We start from the raw sequence: 17,845 nt of genomic DNA, 5'->3' as shown, positions 1-17,845 counted from the left end.
CAGGCACCCGCCACCACACCCTGCTAAGTTTTTGTATTTTTAGTAGAGATGGCATTTCACCATGTTGGCCAGGCTGGTCTTGAATGCCTGACCTTGTGATTCACCCACCACAGCCTCCCAAAGTGCTGGGATTACAGGTGTGAGCCACCGTGTCTGGCTCACTTCGCTCTTTTCTTCTACTAAAACATAATCTGAGAGGTAAAAATAAAATCATAAACCCTCTGTATTATTCCATTTTCACATTGCTATAGAGAAACACCTGAGGCTGGGTAATTTATAAAGAAAAGAGGTTTAGTTGGCACATGGCTCTGCTGTATAGGAAGCATAGTGGCTTCTGCTTGTAGGAAGGCCTTGGCAAGCTTCCAGCTATGGCAGAAGGCAAAGGGGAGTAAGACATCTCACACGGTGGGAGCAGGAGCAAGAGAGAGTGAGGAAGGCGATGTCTCACACTTCTAAATGACCAGGTCTCAGGAAAACTCACTCACTGTCATGAAAGCAGTACCAAGCGGATAGGCGCTAAACCATTCATAAGAAATCCACCCCCATGATTCAATCACCTCCCACCATGACTCACCTCCAACACCGGGGATTACAATTCAACATGAGAATTGATGGAGACACAGATCCAAACCATATCATTCCAACCCTTGCCTCCCAGATCTCATGTCCTTCTCCCATTGCAAAACACAATCATGCCTTCCCAACAGTCCCTCAAAGTCTTAACTCATTTCAGCATTAACTCAAAAGTTCAAAGTTCCAAGTCTCATCTGACACAGGCAAATCCCTTCCACCTATGAGCCTGTAAAATCAAAACAAGTTATGTACTTCCAAGACACAATGGGATTACAAACACTGCGTAAATATTCCCATTTCAAAATGGAGACATCACCCAAAAGAAGGGAGCTACAGGCCTCATGCAAGCCCAAAACCCAGCAGAGCAATCATTAAATCTCAAAGTTCCAAAATAATCTCCTTTGACACCATGTCCCACATCCAGGCATGCAAGGGGTGGGCTCCCAAGGCCTTGGGCAGCTATGACCCTCTGGTTTTGCAGGGTTCAGCATCCCCATAGCCACTCTCATCAGCTGGCATTGAGAGGCTGAGGCTTTTCCAGGCACAGGGTGCAAGCTATTGGTGGGTCTGGAGGATGGTGGCCCATTTCACATAGCTCCAATAGGCAGTGTCCCAGTGCGGACTCTGTACTGGGGCTCCAACCCCACATTTCCCCTCCTCTCCACTGCCCTAGTAGAGGCTCCCCATGAGGGCACCACCCCTGCAGCAGGCTCCTTCCTGGACATCCAGACTTCTCCATAGATCCTCTGAAATCTAGCCAGAGGTTCCCAAGACTCAACTCTTGCACTCTGTGCACCCACAGGCTTAACACCACATGGAAGCTGCCAAAGCTTATGGCTTACACCCTCCGATGCAGCCACCAGAGGTGTACTTGGGCCCCTTTGAGCCATGGCTGAAGCTGGAGTGGCGAGGATGCAGGGAGCAGTGTCTCGAGGCTGCCAGGGATCTGGGGCTGGCCCAAACCATTCAGCCCTCCTAGGCCTCCAGGCCTGTGATGGGAAGAGCTGCCTTGAAGGTCTTCGAAATTCCTTCAAGGCCTTCTCCCCATTGTTTTGGCCGTTAGCACTTGGCTCCTTTCAACATACGTAAATTTATGCAGCTTGCTTGAATCCCTCCCCTAAAAATGGGCTTTTCTTTTCTACCACATGGCCAGGCTGCAAACATTCTAAACTTTTACCCTCTGTGTCTCCTTTAAATATAAGTTACAATTTTAAATCATTTATTTGCTCACACATATGGTCATACGTTGTTAGAAGCAGCCAGGCTACATTGTGAATGCTTTGCTGCTTAGAAATTTCTTCCACCAGTTACCCTAAGTCATCATTCTCAAGTTCAAACTTCCATAGATCCCTAGGGCAGGAGCACAGTGCTGCCAAGTTATTTGCTAAGGCATAGCAAAAATGACCTCTGCTCCAGTCCCAATAACTTCCTCATTTCTATCTGAGAACTTGCCACCCTGTGTCACCATACATATCACTGTCAGCATTTTGGTCACAATCATTTATCCAGTCTCTAGGAAGTTCTAAACATTCTCTCATCTTCCTCTCTTCTTCTGAGCCCTCCAAAGTCTTCCAAGCTCTGCCTGTTACCCAGTTCCAAAGTCACTTCCACATTTTCAGGTATCTTTACAGCAATGCCCCACTTCTGGTACCAATTTTCTGTATTACTCTGTTCTCACACTGTTACAAAGAAATACCTGAGGCTGGGTAATTTATAAAGAAAAGAAGCTTAATTGGCTCATGGTTTTGCAGGCTGTACAAGAAGCACTGCAATCTCTGCTTGGCTTCTGGAGAGGCCTCAGAAAACTTACAATTATGGTAGAAGACAAAGGGAGAACAGACACATCACATGGCCAGAGCAAGAGGGAAAGAGAGAGCGAGGCTGGAGGTGACACACTTTTTTTTTTTTTTTTTTGAGACAGAGTCTCACTCTGCTGCCAGGCTGGAGTGCCGTGGCACAATCTTGGCTCACTGCAACCTCTGCCTCCCAGGTTCAAGCGATTCTCCTGCCTCAGCCTCTTGAGTAGCTAGGACTACAGGCTCATGCCACCATGCCAGCTAATTTCTGTATTTTTAGTAGAGATGGGGTTTCACCATGTTGGCCAGGGTGGTCTCAATCTCTTGACCCCTTGATCTGCCTGCCTCGGCCTCCCAAAGTGCTGGGATTACAGGTGTGAGCCATCACACCCAGCCGATACACACTTAAACAACCCCACAACTGATTGAACAGAAACCCTTGTGGCCAAGGGCACTCCAGAGAAAGCCTGAAAACTGAGTTCCCAGCCATGATTGGACAGGAACTCAGACACACCTTGTTATACACCCTTCCTCATTAACCACCAGGAGGCTTTCTTCCCAAAGGGCTAAACAGCAATCAGCCCTTTGGGGAGACTCCACCACCGACATCAACCAAGTGCCAGAATATGGCCCTTCCATTTTTGTGGTTTCAACACAACGAACCAGCATTTCTCTCCACTGAAAGATAATTGACCAGGCAGTGGTTCTAGCCGGTCTACAGAGAATGCACAGTGAGGGTTGTTGCATCCTCTACTTCACCTGGAGGTCAGAGGCCCAAAAACTCCACCGTTGAGTCATGCTAACAGTGCCATTTTTTGAACACTGGACCCAGGGAGAGGCAGGAAGCTCAATCATAAATGCACACATTTCTCCTGTCATACATATTCATGACTTCTTGTACAGCTTATGGGGGTATGTATATTTGGCCAAGCCATTCAGTGAAATCCCCATCTTATTCTTTTGTCCCTTGAAGAGCATAATTCTGGCTTCTGGCCAGAGGCTATGCTTTCCAGCCTGTCCAGATGACCAGGCTGCAACTCTTTATGAGAAATAAAGCTTTCCTTTCCAAATTTGGGAAACCTCATGATTCTTCAGTTAACAAACCTAAAGAACATATGTAGAAGTGCCCTTAGTGATTTTTCCTATGAAAATAAAAGGGATCAGCTGAGATTGATTCAGTCAAACTGTAACTCCCCAAAATACATGAGGCAGTAGAGAAAAATGGCTAGAGACAGTATGTGTGAAATGAAGTTAAAATTTAGTTTCTGCACTCAGAAACAATTATTAGGGGCCAATTAAGTGGACAGGGACCCACGGAGAACTGCTGAACCCTCAGCACATGACAACTCATCCAAACCCTCACACTAGGGGACTTGACAGAAGTACTCCAGCACAGCTTCCAGCAGCACAAGGCTGCACCCCCAGGATGCCCCAGCAGCACTTCCACCCTTGCTGCTTCCATTAAAACGAAAGCTCAGTGCCCCAAGGAAATTCTACCATGCTCCATCCCAGTTGACCCCAAACTTTTTGGCACCAGGGACCAGATTCGTGGAAGACAATTTTTCCACAGATGGGTTGAGGGGAAGGTCGGGATGATTCAAATGCACATTTACAGTGCATTTTGTTTCTTTTATTATTGCATTGTAATATATAATGAAATAATTATACAACTCACCATCATGTAGAATCAGTGGGAGCCCTGAGCTTGTTTTCCTGCAACTAGACGGTCCCATCTGGGAGACAGTGACAGATCATCAGGCCTTAGAGTCTCATTAAGGAGCACACAACTGGCCGGGCGCGGTGGCTCACGCTTGTAATCCCAGCACTTTGGGAGGCTGAGGCGGGTGGATCACGAGGTCAGGAGATCGAGACCACAGTGAAACCCCGTCTCTACTAAAAATACAAAAAAATTAGCCGGCTGTGGTGGTGGGCGCCTGTAGTCCCAGCTACTGGGAGAGGCTGAGGCAGGAGAGTGGCGTGAACCCGGGAGGCGGAGCTTGCAGTGAGCCGAGATTGCGCCACTGCACTCCAGCCTGGGCGACAGAGCGAGACTCCGTCTCAAAAAAAAAAAAAAAAAAAAGGAGCACACAACCTACACAACCTAGATCCCTCACATGCGCAGTTCACAGTAGGGTTCATGCTCCTGTCAGAATCAAATGCTGCTGCTGATCTGAATGGAGGGGGGCTCAGGAGGTAATGCAACCGATGGGGAGCAGCTGAAAATGGAGATGAAGCTTCATTTGCTCGCTCGCCCGTGCGCTCACCTCCTACTATGTGGCCCACTGGGGGACCTCTGCTCTAGCCAACTTCTGATGATAGGCACCAACCTCCCTTTCTTGGAGCATTTACTAAAAAGCTTACAGTTTGTAAATATGTCTTGCAACTCAGAAGGGCCTCTCTCAAGGCCTGAGAGCCCTCGCTTTGAAAGGTAATCATCAGGAAGGGTGAGGCCTCTGTCTCCCAGTCTCTGCAGAACAGAATCCTGTTTGAAGACACAATTACAACAAACTCAGTTTAAAGATCTCAATTGACCTCATTTGCAATTCTAGAATCAGGCAACACTTCATTCCACAAAATAAAATAAGTGTTCCAATGAGTCAGAGAGAGGAGGTTGGCTCTACAGACAGAAAAATGTTGTTCAGGCCGTACAGTGTGTCATTACTCTGTATCTCTGCAGACCACACACTGCAGACATCTTTATAATTTTGAAATGTTTTTGTATTTTATAACTTATTTAAAAACCAAAGATAGGCTACTTGGATATTTATTATAACAATTTTCTGGAAGATTGAGACTCTAAGAGTCTTGAAGACGATGCTTCTTTTTCAAATTTGCCTGAAGGTGCCATAAAGGCCCTGGGGTGTTCGGCTGGGTGCGATGGCTCACGCCTGTAATCCCAGCACTTTGGGGGGCCGAGGTGGGTGGATCACCTGAGGTCAGGAGTTCAAGACCTGGCCAACATGGTGAAACTCTGTCTCTACTAAAAATACAAAAATTAGCTAGGCGTGCTGCCACACACACACCTGTAATTCCAGCTACTCAGGAGGCTGAGGCAGGCGAATTGCTTGAGCCCATGATGCAAAGGTTGCAGTCAGCCAAGATCATGCCACTACACTCCAGCAAGACTCTGTCTCAAAAAAAAAAAAAAAAAAAAAAAAAAAGGCCCTGGGGTGTGGAGCCTGGTCATCTCATTAAGGAAGTTTCTAGAGCACATGACATCCCAGTGGTGACCCTGGTTTTCAGAGAGGGGCAGATGCCAGGAGGTCAGGCATGTTTGAGGGTCTCAGTTTCCTTGGGAAAGGGGACCCTGCAGTCCCTCTTAGTCTAGGTGGGAGCAAGACGGGGGGTTTACCCTGGAGAGGCCAGGAGACGAATTCTGACAGCCCCTTGGTCTGCCGTTCTCCCTCCTTAGGCCACTAGCTTCTCCTATGCAGGGAGAGTCTCAGGAGAGGGGGAAGGCTACGTGGCAACCCCCAAAAGGACTGATCATTGTTTTGTCACTTTATTTATAACATTTGAGACTTTCGAAAAAGTGATACAAGCCCACTAGAATTTCTCAGAGTACAAAAGGTTAAAGAGTCACAATAAATATACTCCCATCTGCAACTGCTTATCTCCAGAGGTGGTCACTGAGATGACTGTTTTGTGTATCCTACTATGAAATATTCCAATACATGGCCTCACTGTGCCTCAGTTTCCTGCTTTGTAAGATAGGGACAACAATACACCATGAGGTTGTTATGAGGATTAAATTAGCTAATCCTTGCAATTCAGTGAAAGCTAGATACGAATTTACAAGCTTCCCCCCTTTTACACACTGTTTTGTCCTTTGTCACTAGTTGTTTTTCCAGGGGAATTCTCATCTTACACACAAATGGGCCTCATGCTTTTTAAAGGGCTGCAGAGTACCCTGGTGTTTACGGAATTTTCCCCACTGGGGCCAGTCTGGTTGTCTCTGGCCTCTGGCACCCATGGGCATTTGCCATAACAGGTGTGAGCCTCTCTTTGGGATTATCTCCTATAAACAGAAGCCACAACAAATGTCATGCATGTTTGGATCCCAAATAGATGTTTCCTAACTAGTCCCAACGTAGTTGTAGCCAGAATACTCCCAACCTTTGCTGAGAGGGGTCTCCTCCCTGGCCTTTGAGTGGCCTAATTCTTAATCTACAAATCACCCATGCTGAACACCCAAGAACTGGAAATACAGCTTGACAGGAAGAAAGAAGTTCCCGGCCAAGCGCAGTGGCTCACGATTGTAATCGCAGCACTTTGGGAGGCCAAGGCAAGCTGATCACGAGGTTAGGAGTTCGAGACCAGCCTGGCCAACACAGTGAAACCCTATCTCTACTAAAACTACAAAGATTAGCTGGGTGTGGTGGCAGGCGTTTGTAATCCCAGCTACTCATCGCTAGAACCAAGGAGGCGGAGGTTGCAGTGAGCCGAGACCGTGCCACTGCACTCCAGCCTAGGCGACGGAGCCTGACTCCGTCTCAAAAAAAAAAAAAAAAAAAAAAAAAAAAAAAAAAAAATTCCCAGATCCCAGAGCAGGACAACCAGTGCACCATCACGCGGGTGCAGCGTTTTCCAGATTTTAAATAGAGAATGTCTGTTATTTCATTAATACATTGTGGCAGGTGAACGACTGCCAGTGGCTTGAGGATAAAAGAATTTACCAAGACAGCTGTACGTAAGAGAAGACAGATTTACTAGAGAAAGTAGGAAAATACGTTGCCAGAGAGAAGACAGGCAGCCAGCAGAAGAGAAACTGCACAGAAACAAAGGCTTGCTGGAGAGTTTATGGGATAAACTCGCCAAGGATGCAGTGCGTTAATAACCTTCAGGCATCTGGTGAGACTGGGGCGCGGGAAGAATGTGATATTTGCCGTGTGTCTGGAGGGCTGTGTGTCCCGGAGCATGAAGAAGGCAGACTAGTAGCTTGTCTGCTTTCTCTGTTTGTTTTCCCCTGCCTCCCTTTCCCTAATTAGGACTTCACATATGTAACATACAGTCAAAATGTGTTCTCTGTATATTACGTAAGGTTAACACAACGATGGATACTCGCCGGCACACGCAGCTCTGTGGCTTTTCTCACTTTCTGCAGCGCACGGGCCTCCACCCTGCGCTCATCCATCGCGCGTTGTGGGGAGGAAGGGCGGGGGGGAGGCCAGCTCAGAGAGCTTCACGTACCGAGCCATCTCAACAACCTGACGAGTCACTACTGCTCCCATTTTACAGATGAGAAAACCGAGGCAAGGTCACATAGCCTGTCGGGGGAAACTTACTTGTTCTGTGAGGGGCTTCCATGAGAAATCTGCGGGCCTCTGAACCTCCCAGTGGAAAGAGACATAGTCCCGGCGCCCTCCCCATTCCCGCGCAGGTCTCCTTCGGACCCACCTGGCCCGCCCCCGTCGCCCCGCCCCCGCCCCCGCCCCCGCCCCCCGCCCCCTCTCACCGCGGCCCCGCCCCCTCTCACCGCGGCCCCGCCCCGCCCCCTCTCACCGCGGCCCCGCCCCCGACCCCTCACCGCGGCCCCGCCCCGCCCCCTCTCACCGCGGCCCCGCCCCCGACCCCTCACCGCGGCCCCGCCCCCCCACCGCGGCCCCGCCCCGCCCCCCTCTCACCGCGGCCCCGCCCCATCCCCCCCTCACCGCGGCCCCGCCCCGTCCCCCCCTCACCGCGGCCCCGCCCCGTCCCCCCTCACCGCGGCCCCGCCCCGTCCCCCCCTCACCGCGGCCCCGCCCCGTCCCCCCGCCCCCCGCCCCCACCACCCCCCAGCAGGTCCTCGCGACTCCGCTTCCGGGCCCCAGGTCTGTGCGCCCTGATTCCCCACCAGCACACCTTCCTGGGCAAAGCCCCGCTGGGGCCCTCCTGGTGGGCACGAGGTGGTCCGGGGCGGGGTGACCGGCCCCGCACTTCCCTCTGCCGCGGGCGTCGCAGTCCGGCAGGGCAGGATGAGCTCCCGGGCCGTCCCCGTCCCGCGGCAGCTGAGGCTCCAGCGACACCTAGGCCCCCAGCAGGTTAGGGGGCCAGGCCTGGACCTGCAGGGCTCCTGTCCCCTCAGCTGCTTGCAGGGGGCTGAGCGTCGAGGGCCCAGGAAACGGGGCGCGGAAGAGACCCCAGTTCCGGGAGAACCACCCCAGGGGCTGGAACCGAGGGCCTTGGGGGAAATGGCCATTTCGTGGGGGCCGTGGGTGGGAGAGTGGGTGTCCCCAGTGGGGCAGGGGGAGCCAGAGGGATTGGTGGGGGAGGGTCGGGAGGCACAGGTTGTGCTGTTTACATTTGGTGCCTCATTAGCTGACTAGGCAATTCCAGTCACCTTTGCCCCCTGTCCTCTGGGCAGCTGGGAGAACTCTGTCCAGACGGCTGTTTGAGCCCCACAGCTGGTGTGGACGCAGGATTGGGGTGGGTAGGCGGGCACAGGGCTCCAGAAGCTCTCCCTGGCCTCCTTCTCCTGGCCCAGGGCAGCAGCATGGAGCCTCCGGACAGCCTACTGACCACCCATGTGCTGGACACCGCCTCCGGGCTCCCAGCCAGAGGCCTCTGTCTCCGCTTGTCCCGGCTGGAGGACCACAGCCAGCAGTGGGTGGAGCTGAGGACAAGGTAGGAGAGAGGCCCTGGGAGGGCGAGTGCCGCCCTGAGACAGATGGCGGGGACTAAGGTGCCAGGCAGTGAGGCTGGAGGGCGGAGCTCACCGCTGCCAACCCTCCTCTCTGCCCGGGTTGGGAGTGAGGTTGGGAGCTCTCTCTTCTACTTCTCTCAGCCCGTTTCCTCCTCTGAAAATACAGGGATGAGGAGAGGAGCTGTTTCCTCCCTCCCTCCAGCCTCAGGCCCCCGTGACCCTGATGGGGCGGGAGTGAGTTTCTGCCTCTCCCTGGCAGCTGTGCCAGGGCGAGTGCGGGGGGTGGTGGTTAGGTGAGGCCTGAGGTGGAATTGAAGGCCTGTCACTGAGATCATGAGTAACCTTGTGCCAGGCAGTACGCTGGACATTACTTCCACTCTTTTCTTTTTTTTTTTTCTTTTTTTTTTTTTTTCTTTTTTTTTATTATACTTTAGGGTTTTAGGGTACATGTGCACAATGTGCAGTTTTGTTACATATGTATCCATGTGCCATGTTGATTTCCTGCACCCATTAACTCGTCATTTAGCATTAGGTGTATCTCCTAATGCTGTCCCTCCCCCCTCCCCCCACCCCACAACAGTCCCCGGAGTGTGATGTTCCCCTTCCTGTGTCCATGAGTTCTCATTGTTCAATTCCCACCTATGAGTGAGAACATGCGGTGTTTGGTTTTTTGTCCTTGCGATAGTTTACTGAGAATGATGTTTTCCAGTTTCATCCATGTCCCTACAAAGGACACGAACTCATCATTTTTTATGGCTGCATAGTATTCCATGGTGTATATGTGCCACATTTTCTTAATCCAGTCTATCGTTGTTGGACATTTGGGTTGGTTCCAACTCTTTGCTATTGTGAATAGTGCCGCAATAAACATACGTGTGCATGTGTCTTTATAGCAGCATGATTTATAGTCCTTTGGGTATATACCCAGTAATGGGATGGCTGGGTCAAATGGTATTTCTAGTTCTAGATCCCTGAGGAATCGCCACACTGACTTCCACAATGGTTGAACTAGTTTACAGTCCCACCAACAGTGTAAAAGTGTTCCTATTTCTCCACATCCTCTCCAGCACCTGTTGTTTCCTGATTTTTTAATGATGGCCATTCTAACTGGTGTGAGATGGTATCTCACTGTGGTTTTGATTTGCATTTCTCTGATGGCCAGTGATGATGAGCATTTTTTCATGTGTTTTTTGGCTGCATAAATGTCTTCTTTTGAGAAGTGTCTGTTCATGTCCTCTGCCCACTTTTTGATGGGGTTGTTTGTTTTTTTCTTGTAAATTTGTTTGAGTTCATTGTAGATTCTGGATATTAGCCCTTTGTCAGATGAGTAGGTTGCAAAAATTTTCTCCCATTGTGTAGGTTGCCTGTTCACTCTGATGATAGTTTCTTTTGCTGTGCAGAAGCTCTTTAGTTTAATGAGATCCCATTTGTCGATTTTGGCTTTTGTTGCCATTGCTTTTGGTGTTTTAGACATGAAGTCCTTGCCCACGCCTATGTCCTGAATGGTATTGCCTAGGTTTTCTTGTAGGATTTTAATGGTTTTAGGTCTAACATATAAGTCTTTAATCCATTTTGAATTAATTTTTGTATAAGGTGTAAGGAAGGGATCCAGTTGCAGCTTTCTACATATGGCTAGCCAGTTTTCCCAGCACCATTTATTAAATAGGGAATCCTTTCCCCATTTCTTGTTTTTGTCAGGTTTGTCAAAGATCAGATAGTTGTAGCTATGCGGCATCATTTCTGAGGGCTCTGTTCTGTTCCATTGATCTATGTCTCTGTTGTGGTACCAGTACCATGCTGTTTTGGTTACTGTAGCCTTGTAGTAGAGTTTAAAGTCAGGTAGCGTGATGCCTCCAGCTTTGTTCTTTTGGCTTAGGATTGACTTGGCGATGCGGGCTCTTTTTTGGTTCCATATGAACTTTAAAGTAGTTTTTTCCAATTCTGTGAAGAAAGTCATTGGTAGCTTGATGGGGATGGCATTGAATCTATAAATTACCTTGGGCAGTATGGCCATTTTCACGATATTGATTCTTCCAACCCATGAGCATGTACTTCCACTCTTTTCATTCTCCATACACCATGATTAACCCTTCTACACATGGGAAGACAGGCAGCAAGCCCAGGTACATGCCGGGATTCCCAGCCAGGCCTGAGGGGCAGTGTGTCCCTCAGCCTCCATGGGGTCTTGCCCACTGCCACGGGGACAGGCTCTGCGGGGCACTTCCAGAGGCAGATGTTACCCACTCAGGCCTTATGGCCCCTGCGTAAGAGGCAGGCCCCCTCCCTTCCAGCCAGAAGGGCAGGGCCGGGCCCATAGGATCAGAGGGAGTCTGACCGTGCCGCTCCTACGGTCATTTGGTCCTTCACAAAAGCTGTGACACAATGGGTCCAGGTCCCACCTGAGAAATTAGGACAGCACTGTGTGGGCTGGGCGTCCCATTACCCCCATGCACACATGCTATGGTGGTTTTGTTGTTGTTGTTGTTGTTTTTGACACAGAATTTCACTCTTGTTGCCCAGGCTGGAGTGCAATGGTGTGGTAACAGCTCACCGCAACCTCTGCCTCCCGGGTTCAAGCAATTCTCCTGCCTCTGCCTCCCTAGTAGCTGGGATTACAGGCATGCGCCACCACACCCAGCTAATTTTTTTTCATTTTTTTTAGTAGATATGAGGTTTCTCCATGTTGGTCAGGCTGGTCTCCAACTCCCGACCTCAGGTGACCAGCCCACCTCGGCCTCCCAAAGTGCTGAGATTACAGGCATGAGCCACCACGCCCAGCGTGCTATGCTTTTTCTTTTTTTTTTTTTGAGATGGAGTCTGTCGCCCAGGATGGAGTGCAGTGGCACGATCTTGGCTCACTGTAGCCTCCACCTCCCCAGTTCAAGCAATTCCTGGCCTCAGCTTCTCGAGTAACTGGGATTACAAGCACCTGCCACCACCCCCCTGGCTAATTTTCGTATTTTTAGTAGAAACGGGGTTTCACCATCTTGGCCAGACTGATCTTGAACTCCTGACCTTGTGATCCACCCACCTTGGCCTCCCAAAGTGCTGGGATTACAGGTGTGAGCCACCTTGTTTGGACCTGCTCTTTCTAATCACAGTAGAAGCGTGCACTTTAAAGACCAGCTGGCAAGAATGATGGGAAGTTCCCCAGAGGTGACTATGAGCAAAGCCACGGTTGTTCAGAACCCTGATAAGGGACCAGGGCACACAACACGGACGCTCCGTGGAGTTGGACAGGCCCACTCTGTGGGTGACGGTTTGGTAGTTATTGACCCAGAAAGCCACACACACATTTCTTTTTTTTTTTTTGAGACGGAGTCTCGCTCTGTCGCCCAGGCTGGAGTGCAGTGGTGCAATCTCGGCTCACTGCAAGCTCTGCCTCCCAGGTTCACGCCATTCTCCTGCCTCAGCCTCCCGAGTTGGGACTACAGGTGCCCGTGACCACGCCCAGCTAGTTTTCTTGTAGTAGAGATGGGGTTCCACCATGTTAATCAGGATGGTCTCCATCTCCTGACCTCGTGATCTGCCAGTCTTGGCCTCCCAAAGTGCTGGGATTACAGGCGTGAGCCACCACACCCGGCCAGCCATACACAATGTTTTAAGTGAAAACCACAGGTTACAAAACAATACAAATAGTATAATCCACTTTATGAGTTATTTTAAGTTTGTAAACAAATATAGTTATGCATAGAGAAAATCCGGAAAAATATATGCCAGCTATAAAGTGGTTACTGCTCATGGGATAAACTGTGGGAGACTTTTTCCCTTTTTGCTTCTCTGTGTTGTGATTTCCTAAAGACAGGGCAGTGGTGTCCCTAGACTGCTCTGGAACTGCAGACCCTAACAGCCCCACTGTGTCTGCTCACCCAAGTCTGACAGGTGGCAGTGTCTGAGGCATCCCAGTGTCTGAGGCCCACTGGGATGCAGACCCAGGAAAGCTGGGGTAGGGGGCTTCTCGTCCCCGTCTCTGCAGCCTCATCCTCTCCCCAGCCACACAGCCCCAGATGGCCGCTGTCCTGGACTCCTGACGCCAGACCAGATGAAGGCAGGCACCTACAAGGTCACCTTCGACACTGAGGGCTACTGGAGGAAGAGAGGCAGGAAAGCTTCTACCCATACCTGGAGGTGAAAGCCCCAGTGGGCTGGAGGGGGCTGAGGCTCACAACTCACTGGGATCTGCAGGCCACGTCCTGCTGGCCGCGCATCATTTAGGCAGTGGGCAGACTGGTCCTGGGCAGTGGCAGGTAGGTGAGCTCACTTGCTTTGAGCTCCCAAAAGAAAGGTGTCCAGGCAGCAATAGACTCTATGAGGACACATCCGTCACTCACCTGCCCAAGGTATGCTTTGTGGCGAGGCTGGCCCAAGGGTGATTCATCCCCTCTTTGTTGACAGAGGTTTTCATCTGAGCCAACTCCAGCTCTCTGGGCCTCACCTCACTGCCTCACCCCACACTGGAGCCGCCGCGGAAGCACCTGACTTACTGGGCTGTGGCTTCTGTGGAGTGTCCCTTTGGTGCGGAAGGTTCACCCCATCCCCGACCCTCAGTCTGGGCTGCTGAATTCTCCCATGTGTGCTGGGGCCAGATAGGTGGTTTGCTGCCATCACCTTCTAATCTCTCCTGGCCTCTCCGTCTCAGGTTGTTTTCACCATCACCAGCAAGGCCCAGAAGTTCCACGTGCCCCTGCTGCTGAGCCCCTGGTCCTACACCACCTACCGAGGGAGCTAGAGCAAAGAATGGCAGTGGGAGGCTGCCTGCCCTTTCCCGCACGCTGGCTGCGCCCACCCAGTCCTCAACAGAGCGGGCTTCGTGCTCATCAGGGAGCACTGACTCACCACTTCCTAGGGAAGCCCTGGCCCCCTGGAGAATCCCACTGGGCAGCTGTGACTCAGGTGTCAATAAAGTCAGTGCCAGCACCTGCAAAGCTGTCCATTCGATGGGACAACAGTGGCGCAAAGACAGGCAGCACAGCGTGGCACTGCCCCAGCCCCCAGGTGAGTGCAGGGCACTCTGAGAAGGTGCTGCTGACGGTGGTGGGAGGTGAGACCAGGGAGTAGCAGGGAGTAGGCCTGGATACAGGCCGGACGCGCTGCACCCAGGGAAGGGAGCGACAGGGACGCCATGGGTGAGGGTCCTGCAGATGGTTCTCCTCCACAGAGCCAGGAAAGAGGATGGCAACAACATGTGAAAAGCTTTCATTTGCTGATGATAAAATCTAAAAAACTTGCTGTCCTTGGTGTGAAAAGGGGTGTCATCCCGAGAGTGTTCCTAGGCTGGCTCTCTGGGCTGTGGCCCCCCAGAGGGGCAGCTACGTCGGGGTGCCCACCAGTCCCGCGGGGCCCTGGCCCAGCGTCTGCCCGATCACAGCTGTTTCCAAGGGCTTGAAGCCCACATTGTCCAGAGGGATCCCGAAGGCCAGCAGCTTCGCCTCATACGTGCGCAGCAGGTCGTTATGAGCCTGTGGAGACAGGGCAGTGTCAGGGAGCTGAGGGTCCCAAAGCTCAGGACCACCAGAGCTGAATGCAGCTCCATGGAGGGGCAACGTGAGCATCACGGTGTAGAAGGATAAAGCCAAAGGCTTATCAATCATTTCCGGTGTGGGACACAGCACCAAGCACATTCACTGCGTTGGCTCAGGTAGCAGGACAGGCAGAGGCTGTCGCTATTCCTATTCCACAAATGAGGAGACAGAGGTAGAGGGCAGGGACACTCAGGGCAGAGCTGTGGTCTGGGAGGGCTCTGGGCCCTGGATGGGTGTTTCCCTCTCAGGTTCTTCACGCTGTCCCTTCCCCTGTTGAATGACGTCTGTTGCCCTCCCCAGTGGGCACAGCACCTTCTGACTCCCTGCCCAGGGGAAGGGGCTGACCAGGGAAGGGTCCAGGTCCCCCTACACCCATCCCAGCAGAGACGTGGCCTAGACAACAGTGCACTGCCCCAGACCACACAGAATCCAGATGCTCTCGGCTATGACTGCACCCTCACATGGGGACAGTGACAGCTGCCTTGTCAAACGAGGTACAAAGTGGGCACAGGTGGGGTACTCAGAGACCACCTGCATTTAGAACAGTCTGGGCAGCGAGGGGGTGCCGGAGGGAGGGCAGGGCACATCCGTACCTTACAGACCCGGGCCAGCTCATACTGCAGGTCCTTGATGGTGCTGTTCTTCGATTCCAGAACATCCTGAGGAAAGAGAGGTGATGGAGTTTGAGAATCATCTTTTGGCCGAGGCAATGGGGGTGGCCTGGGGACTCCAGCGGGGGTTCTGAGAGGTCCGGGGAATAGCAGCCTGGTTTGATGGATGCATCCATCCACACAGGGTTGTCAGCAGAAAAAGGTCTCCAAGGGTGGAGAGAAAACAAGGAAGAAACAGAGAACTGGGAGCCTGAGCTTGCACAACCTGCCTCTCCATCAACAGTCCAGGCCGGGCACTGCCGCTCACACCTGTGATCCCAGCAGTTTGGGAGGCCAAGGAGGGCAGATCACTTGAGGTCAGGAGTTTAAGACCAGCCTGGCCAACGTGGCGAAACCCCGTCTCTACTATGCAAAAAGTAGCCGGGCACGGTGGCTCACACCTGTGTAATCCCAGCTACTCGGGAGGCTGAGGCACGAGAATTGCTTGAACCTGGGAAATGGAGCTTGCACTGCACCGAGACCAAGCCACTGCACTCCCGTCCGGGTGACAGGGCAAGACACCGTCTCAAAAAAAAACTCAAAAAACAGTCCAGACCCACAAGAAATGCAAATGAGGTGAGGGCAGGCAGCATGCAGCCACACTGTGGAGACTGGCCACTAAACACCACCTACATATTGCTTAAATTTCTTGAGGCTTGTGAATGTACTATCTCACTTTTTTTTTTTTGAGATGCAGTCTCGCCCTGTTGCCCAGGCTGGAGTGCAGTGGCACGATCTAGGCTCACTGCAACCTCTGCCTCCCAGGTTCAAGGAATTCTCTGCCTCAGCCTCCCAAATAGCTTGGATTACACCCGCCACCATGCCCAGCTAATTTTTGTATTTTTAGTAGAGATGGGGTTTCACCATCTTGGCGAGGCTGCTCTTGAACTCCTGACCTCGTGATCTGCCCACCTCAGCCTCCCAAAGTGCTGCGTTTACAGGCGTGAGCCACCGCGCCCGGCTATCCCACTTTTTTGTAATAGAAAAAAGTAGTCTTCAGCAGCACTGGCCCTGGCCAGATGTGGGCAAGGGTCTCACCACGTGGCGAGGCAGAGGCTTCTTGGGCTCCTGCCTGTGGGGCACTGCTGGGCCCAGCCTGGCTTTAGAGCTGTCTCTGCTGCCCACTGACACAGCTGCCCCCTCACACCTGCCCAACCGTGAACGGTGTCCCTGCGGGGGCCTCTGTCATTTCCCCGGGAAGATTCTTCACTTAGAAGTCAAGGTAACAATGACCAGGAAAGGAGGGGTTGACCCACATTTAGCTCCATCCTCCATCCTCACCCTGGCGCGTGGGCGCAGCTGCAACGACCCTCAAAGGCCACGACTGCTCTCTTCACCCTCATTTCGGTCACCCAGCAGCAGGCTGGGTGCAGCCCTCAGCCAGGAGCTGGAAACACGCCTCCCCCACCTCCCAACAGTGGGACCCTCACTCCCTCACCTGTCTGTGCTCACTGGGCCCAGTGCTGAGCAGGCAAAGATGAGTTTTCAGTCCCCAGGCCACAGTGCCTCTAGCCCAGGTGAGTCCCCTCCTATACAGCCTCACTACCTCAGGCCATCCCAGATGACCAGGGTCCCACAGGCACCACCGCCCACTGGGCCAGGACCCGTGGTTCCCCCATGTGCGAACACCAAGTCACCTCAGCCCCTCCCAGCCCTGCCTGTGGACTCAGCCTCCTGGCGGCTCTCAAACCCTCTGCCCGTCCCCATTCTGTGCTGGCCCCAACCAGCCCCCTCCAGCCCTGTGCTCCCTGCCATCAGTAGCAGAGTGGGCCCTGATCTGGTTCCCCCGCCCAGCCCTTCCATAGTTCCCAACTGGCCCGAAACTCAAAGGCATAGCTGACGGGCCTTTCAGAACCAGCCTCTTCAGCCTCAGTCCCGCATCTGTCCAACACCTGGGTGCTCCCAGGGCGGCTCAGCGAGGGGCTCACTGCTGTGACTGTGCCACTGCACTCCAGCCTGGGCGACACAGTGAGACTCTGTCTCAGAAAGAAAAAAAAAGAGAGAGATTAGGTGACTTGAATGACGTTAACCATCGGCCTGGTGTCAGTGATGAGCACGTGCATTTGTGTTCAGCTGAACTGCATGTGAACCAATCACCTTAAAAATGCCATCTGTGGCCTTTCAGCAGGAACCGCCATCTTCCAGTAATTCACCCAAATGATGAACACAAAGGGAAAGAGGAGAGGCACTGATACATGTTCTCCGGCCTTTTAGAAAAGAGTTGTTCCTCTGGCCACGTATATGCGAACCTGTAAGAAAGGTAATACTGCAGACATCAAGGGAATGGGCGCTGTTCAAAAAGGAAGGCCCACAAGTGTTGCCATGGCTGGACTGAAGTCTGCAGTGTTCCCCAGCACGCTGTTGGCATTGCTGTAAACAAGTGAAGGGCAAGATTCTTGCCGAGAGAATTATGTGCGTACTGAGCACGAGGAGCACTCTAAGAGCCGACAGAGCTTCCTGAAACGCGGGAAGGAAAGTGATCAGAAAAAGAAGCCGAAGAGAAAGGTACCTGGGTTCAAATGAAGCAGCAGCCTGCTCCACCCAGAGCAGCTTTGTGAGAACCGATGGGAAGGAGCCTGAGCTGCTGGAACCTCTTCCCTATGAACTCATGGCATCATAGGTGTTAAAAAAAATAAGACCTCTGGACTGTAAGAATGCTTCTCTTCATTGAGTAGAAGTGTG

The 17,845-nt window shown here is 52.1% G+C and overlaps 2 protein-coding genes across 10 annotated transcripts in view; one reads left to right on the top strand and one right to left on the bottom strand.

Annotated features, from left to right (window-relative positions):
* Window positions 1-8,191: 8,191 nt before the first annotated feature.
* On the top strand, window positions 8,192-13,916 carry LOC129457581 (5-hydroxyisourate hydrolase-like). Its single transcript, XM_063613089.1, is given in 6 exon segments — window positions 8,192-8,389; window positions 8,630-8,635; window positions 8,833-8,972; window positions 12,985-13,091; window positions 13,094-13,119; window positions 13,631-13,916. Coding segments are annotated over 6 exon segments (435 nt in total). The 5' UTR covers window positions 8,192-8,323; the 3' UTR covers window positions 13,721-13,916.
* The window catches only part of GAS8 (growth arrest specific 8), a 29,903-nt gene continuing 24,683 nt past the window's right edge, over window positions 12,626-17,845 (bottom strand). For 3 of the 9 annotated variants that reach the window (XM_063613085.1, XM_063613082.1, XM_063613083.1), the window contains 3 exons: window positions 17,009-17,139; window positions 15,107-15,172; window positions 12,626-14,450 (listed from right to left, as the gene is read on the bottom strand). In XM_063613085.1, the coding sequence (XP_063469155.1) occupies window positions 14,354-14,450; window positions 15,107-15,172; window positions 17,009-17,139 (294 nt within the window). In that variant the 3' untranslated portion in view covers window positions 12,626-14,353. Of the gene's footprint in view, window positions 14,451-15,106; window positions 15,173-16,444; window positions 17,413-17,845 lie in introns of those variants that run through there. The other 6 variants (XM_063613084.1, XM_055232933.2, XR_008649312.2 and 3 more) reach the window with 5 other exon arrangements.

Source organism: Symphalangus syndactylus, chromosome 11 (assembly GCF_028878055.3).
Source record: "Symphalangus syndactylus isolate Jambi chromosome 11, NHGRI_mSymSyn1-v2.1_pri, whole genome shotgun sequence".
In the NCBI taxonomy this organism is placed as follows: Eukaryota; Metazoa; Chordata; class Mammalia; order Primates; family Hylobatidae; genus Symphalangus; species Symphalangus syndactylus.
The sequence above is the reverse complement of the archived record's forward strand: the minus strand, read 5'-3'. Positions and strand labels throughout refer to the sequence as shown.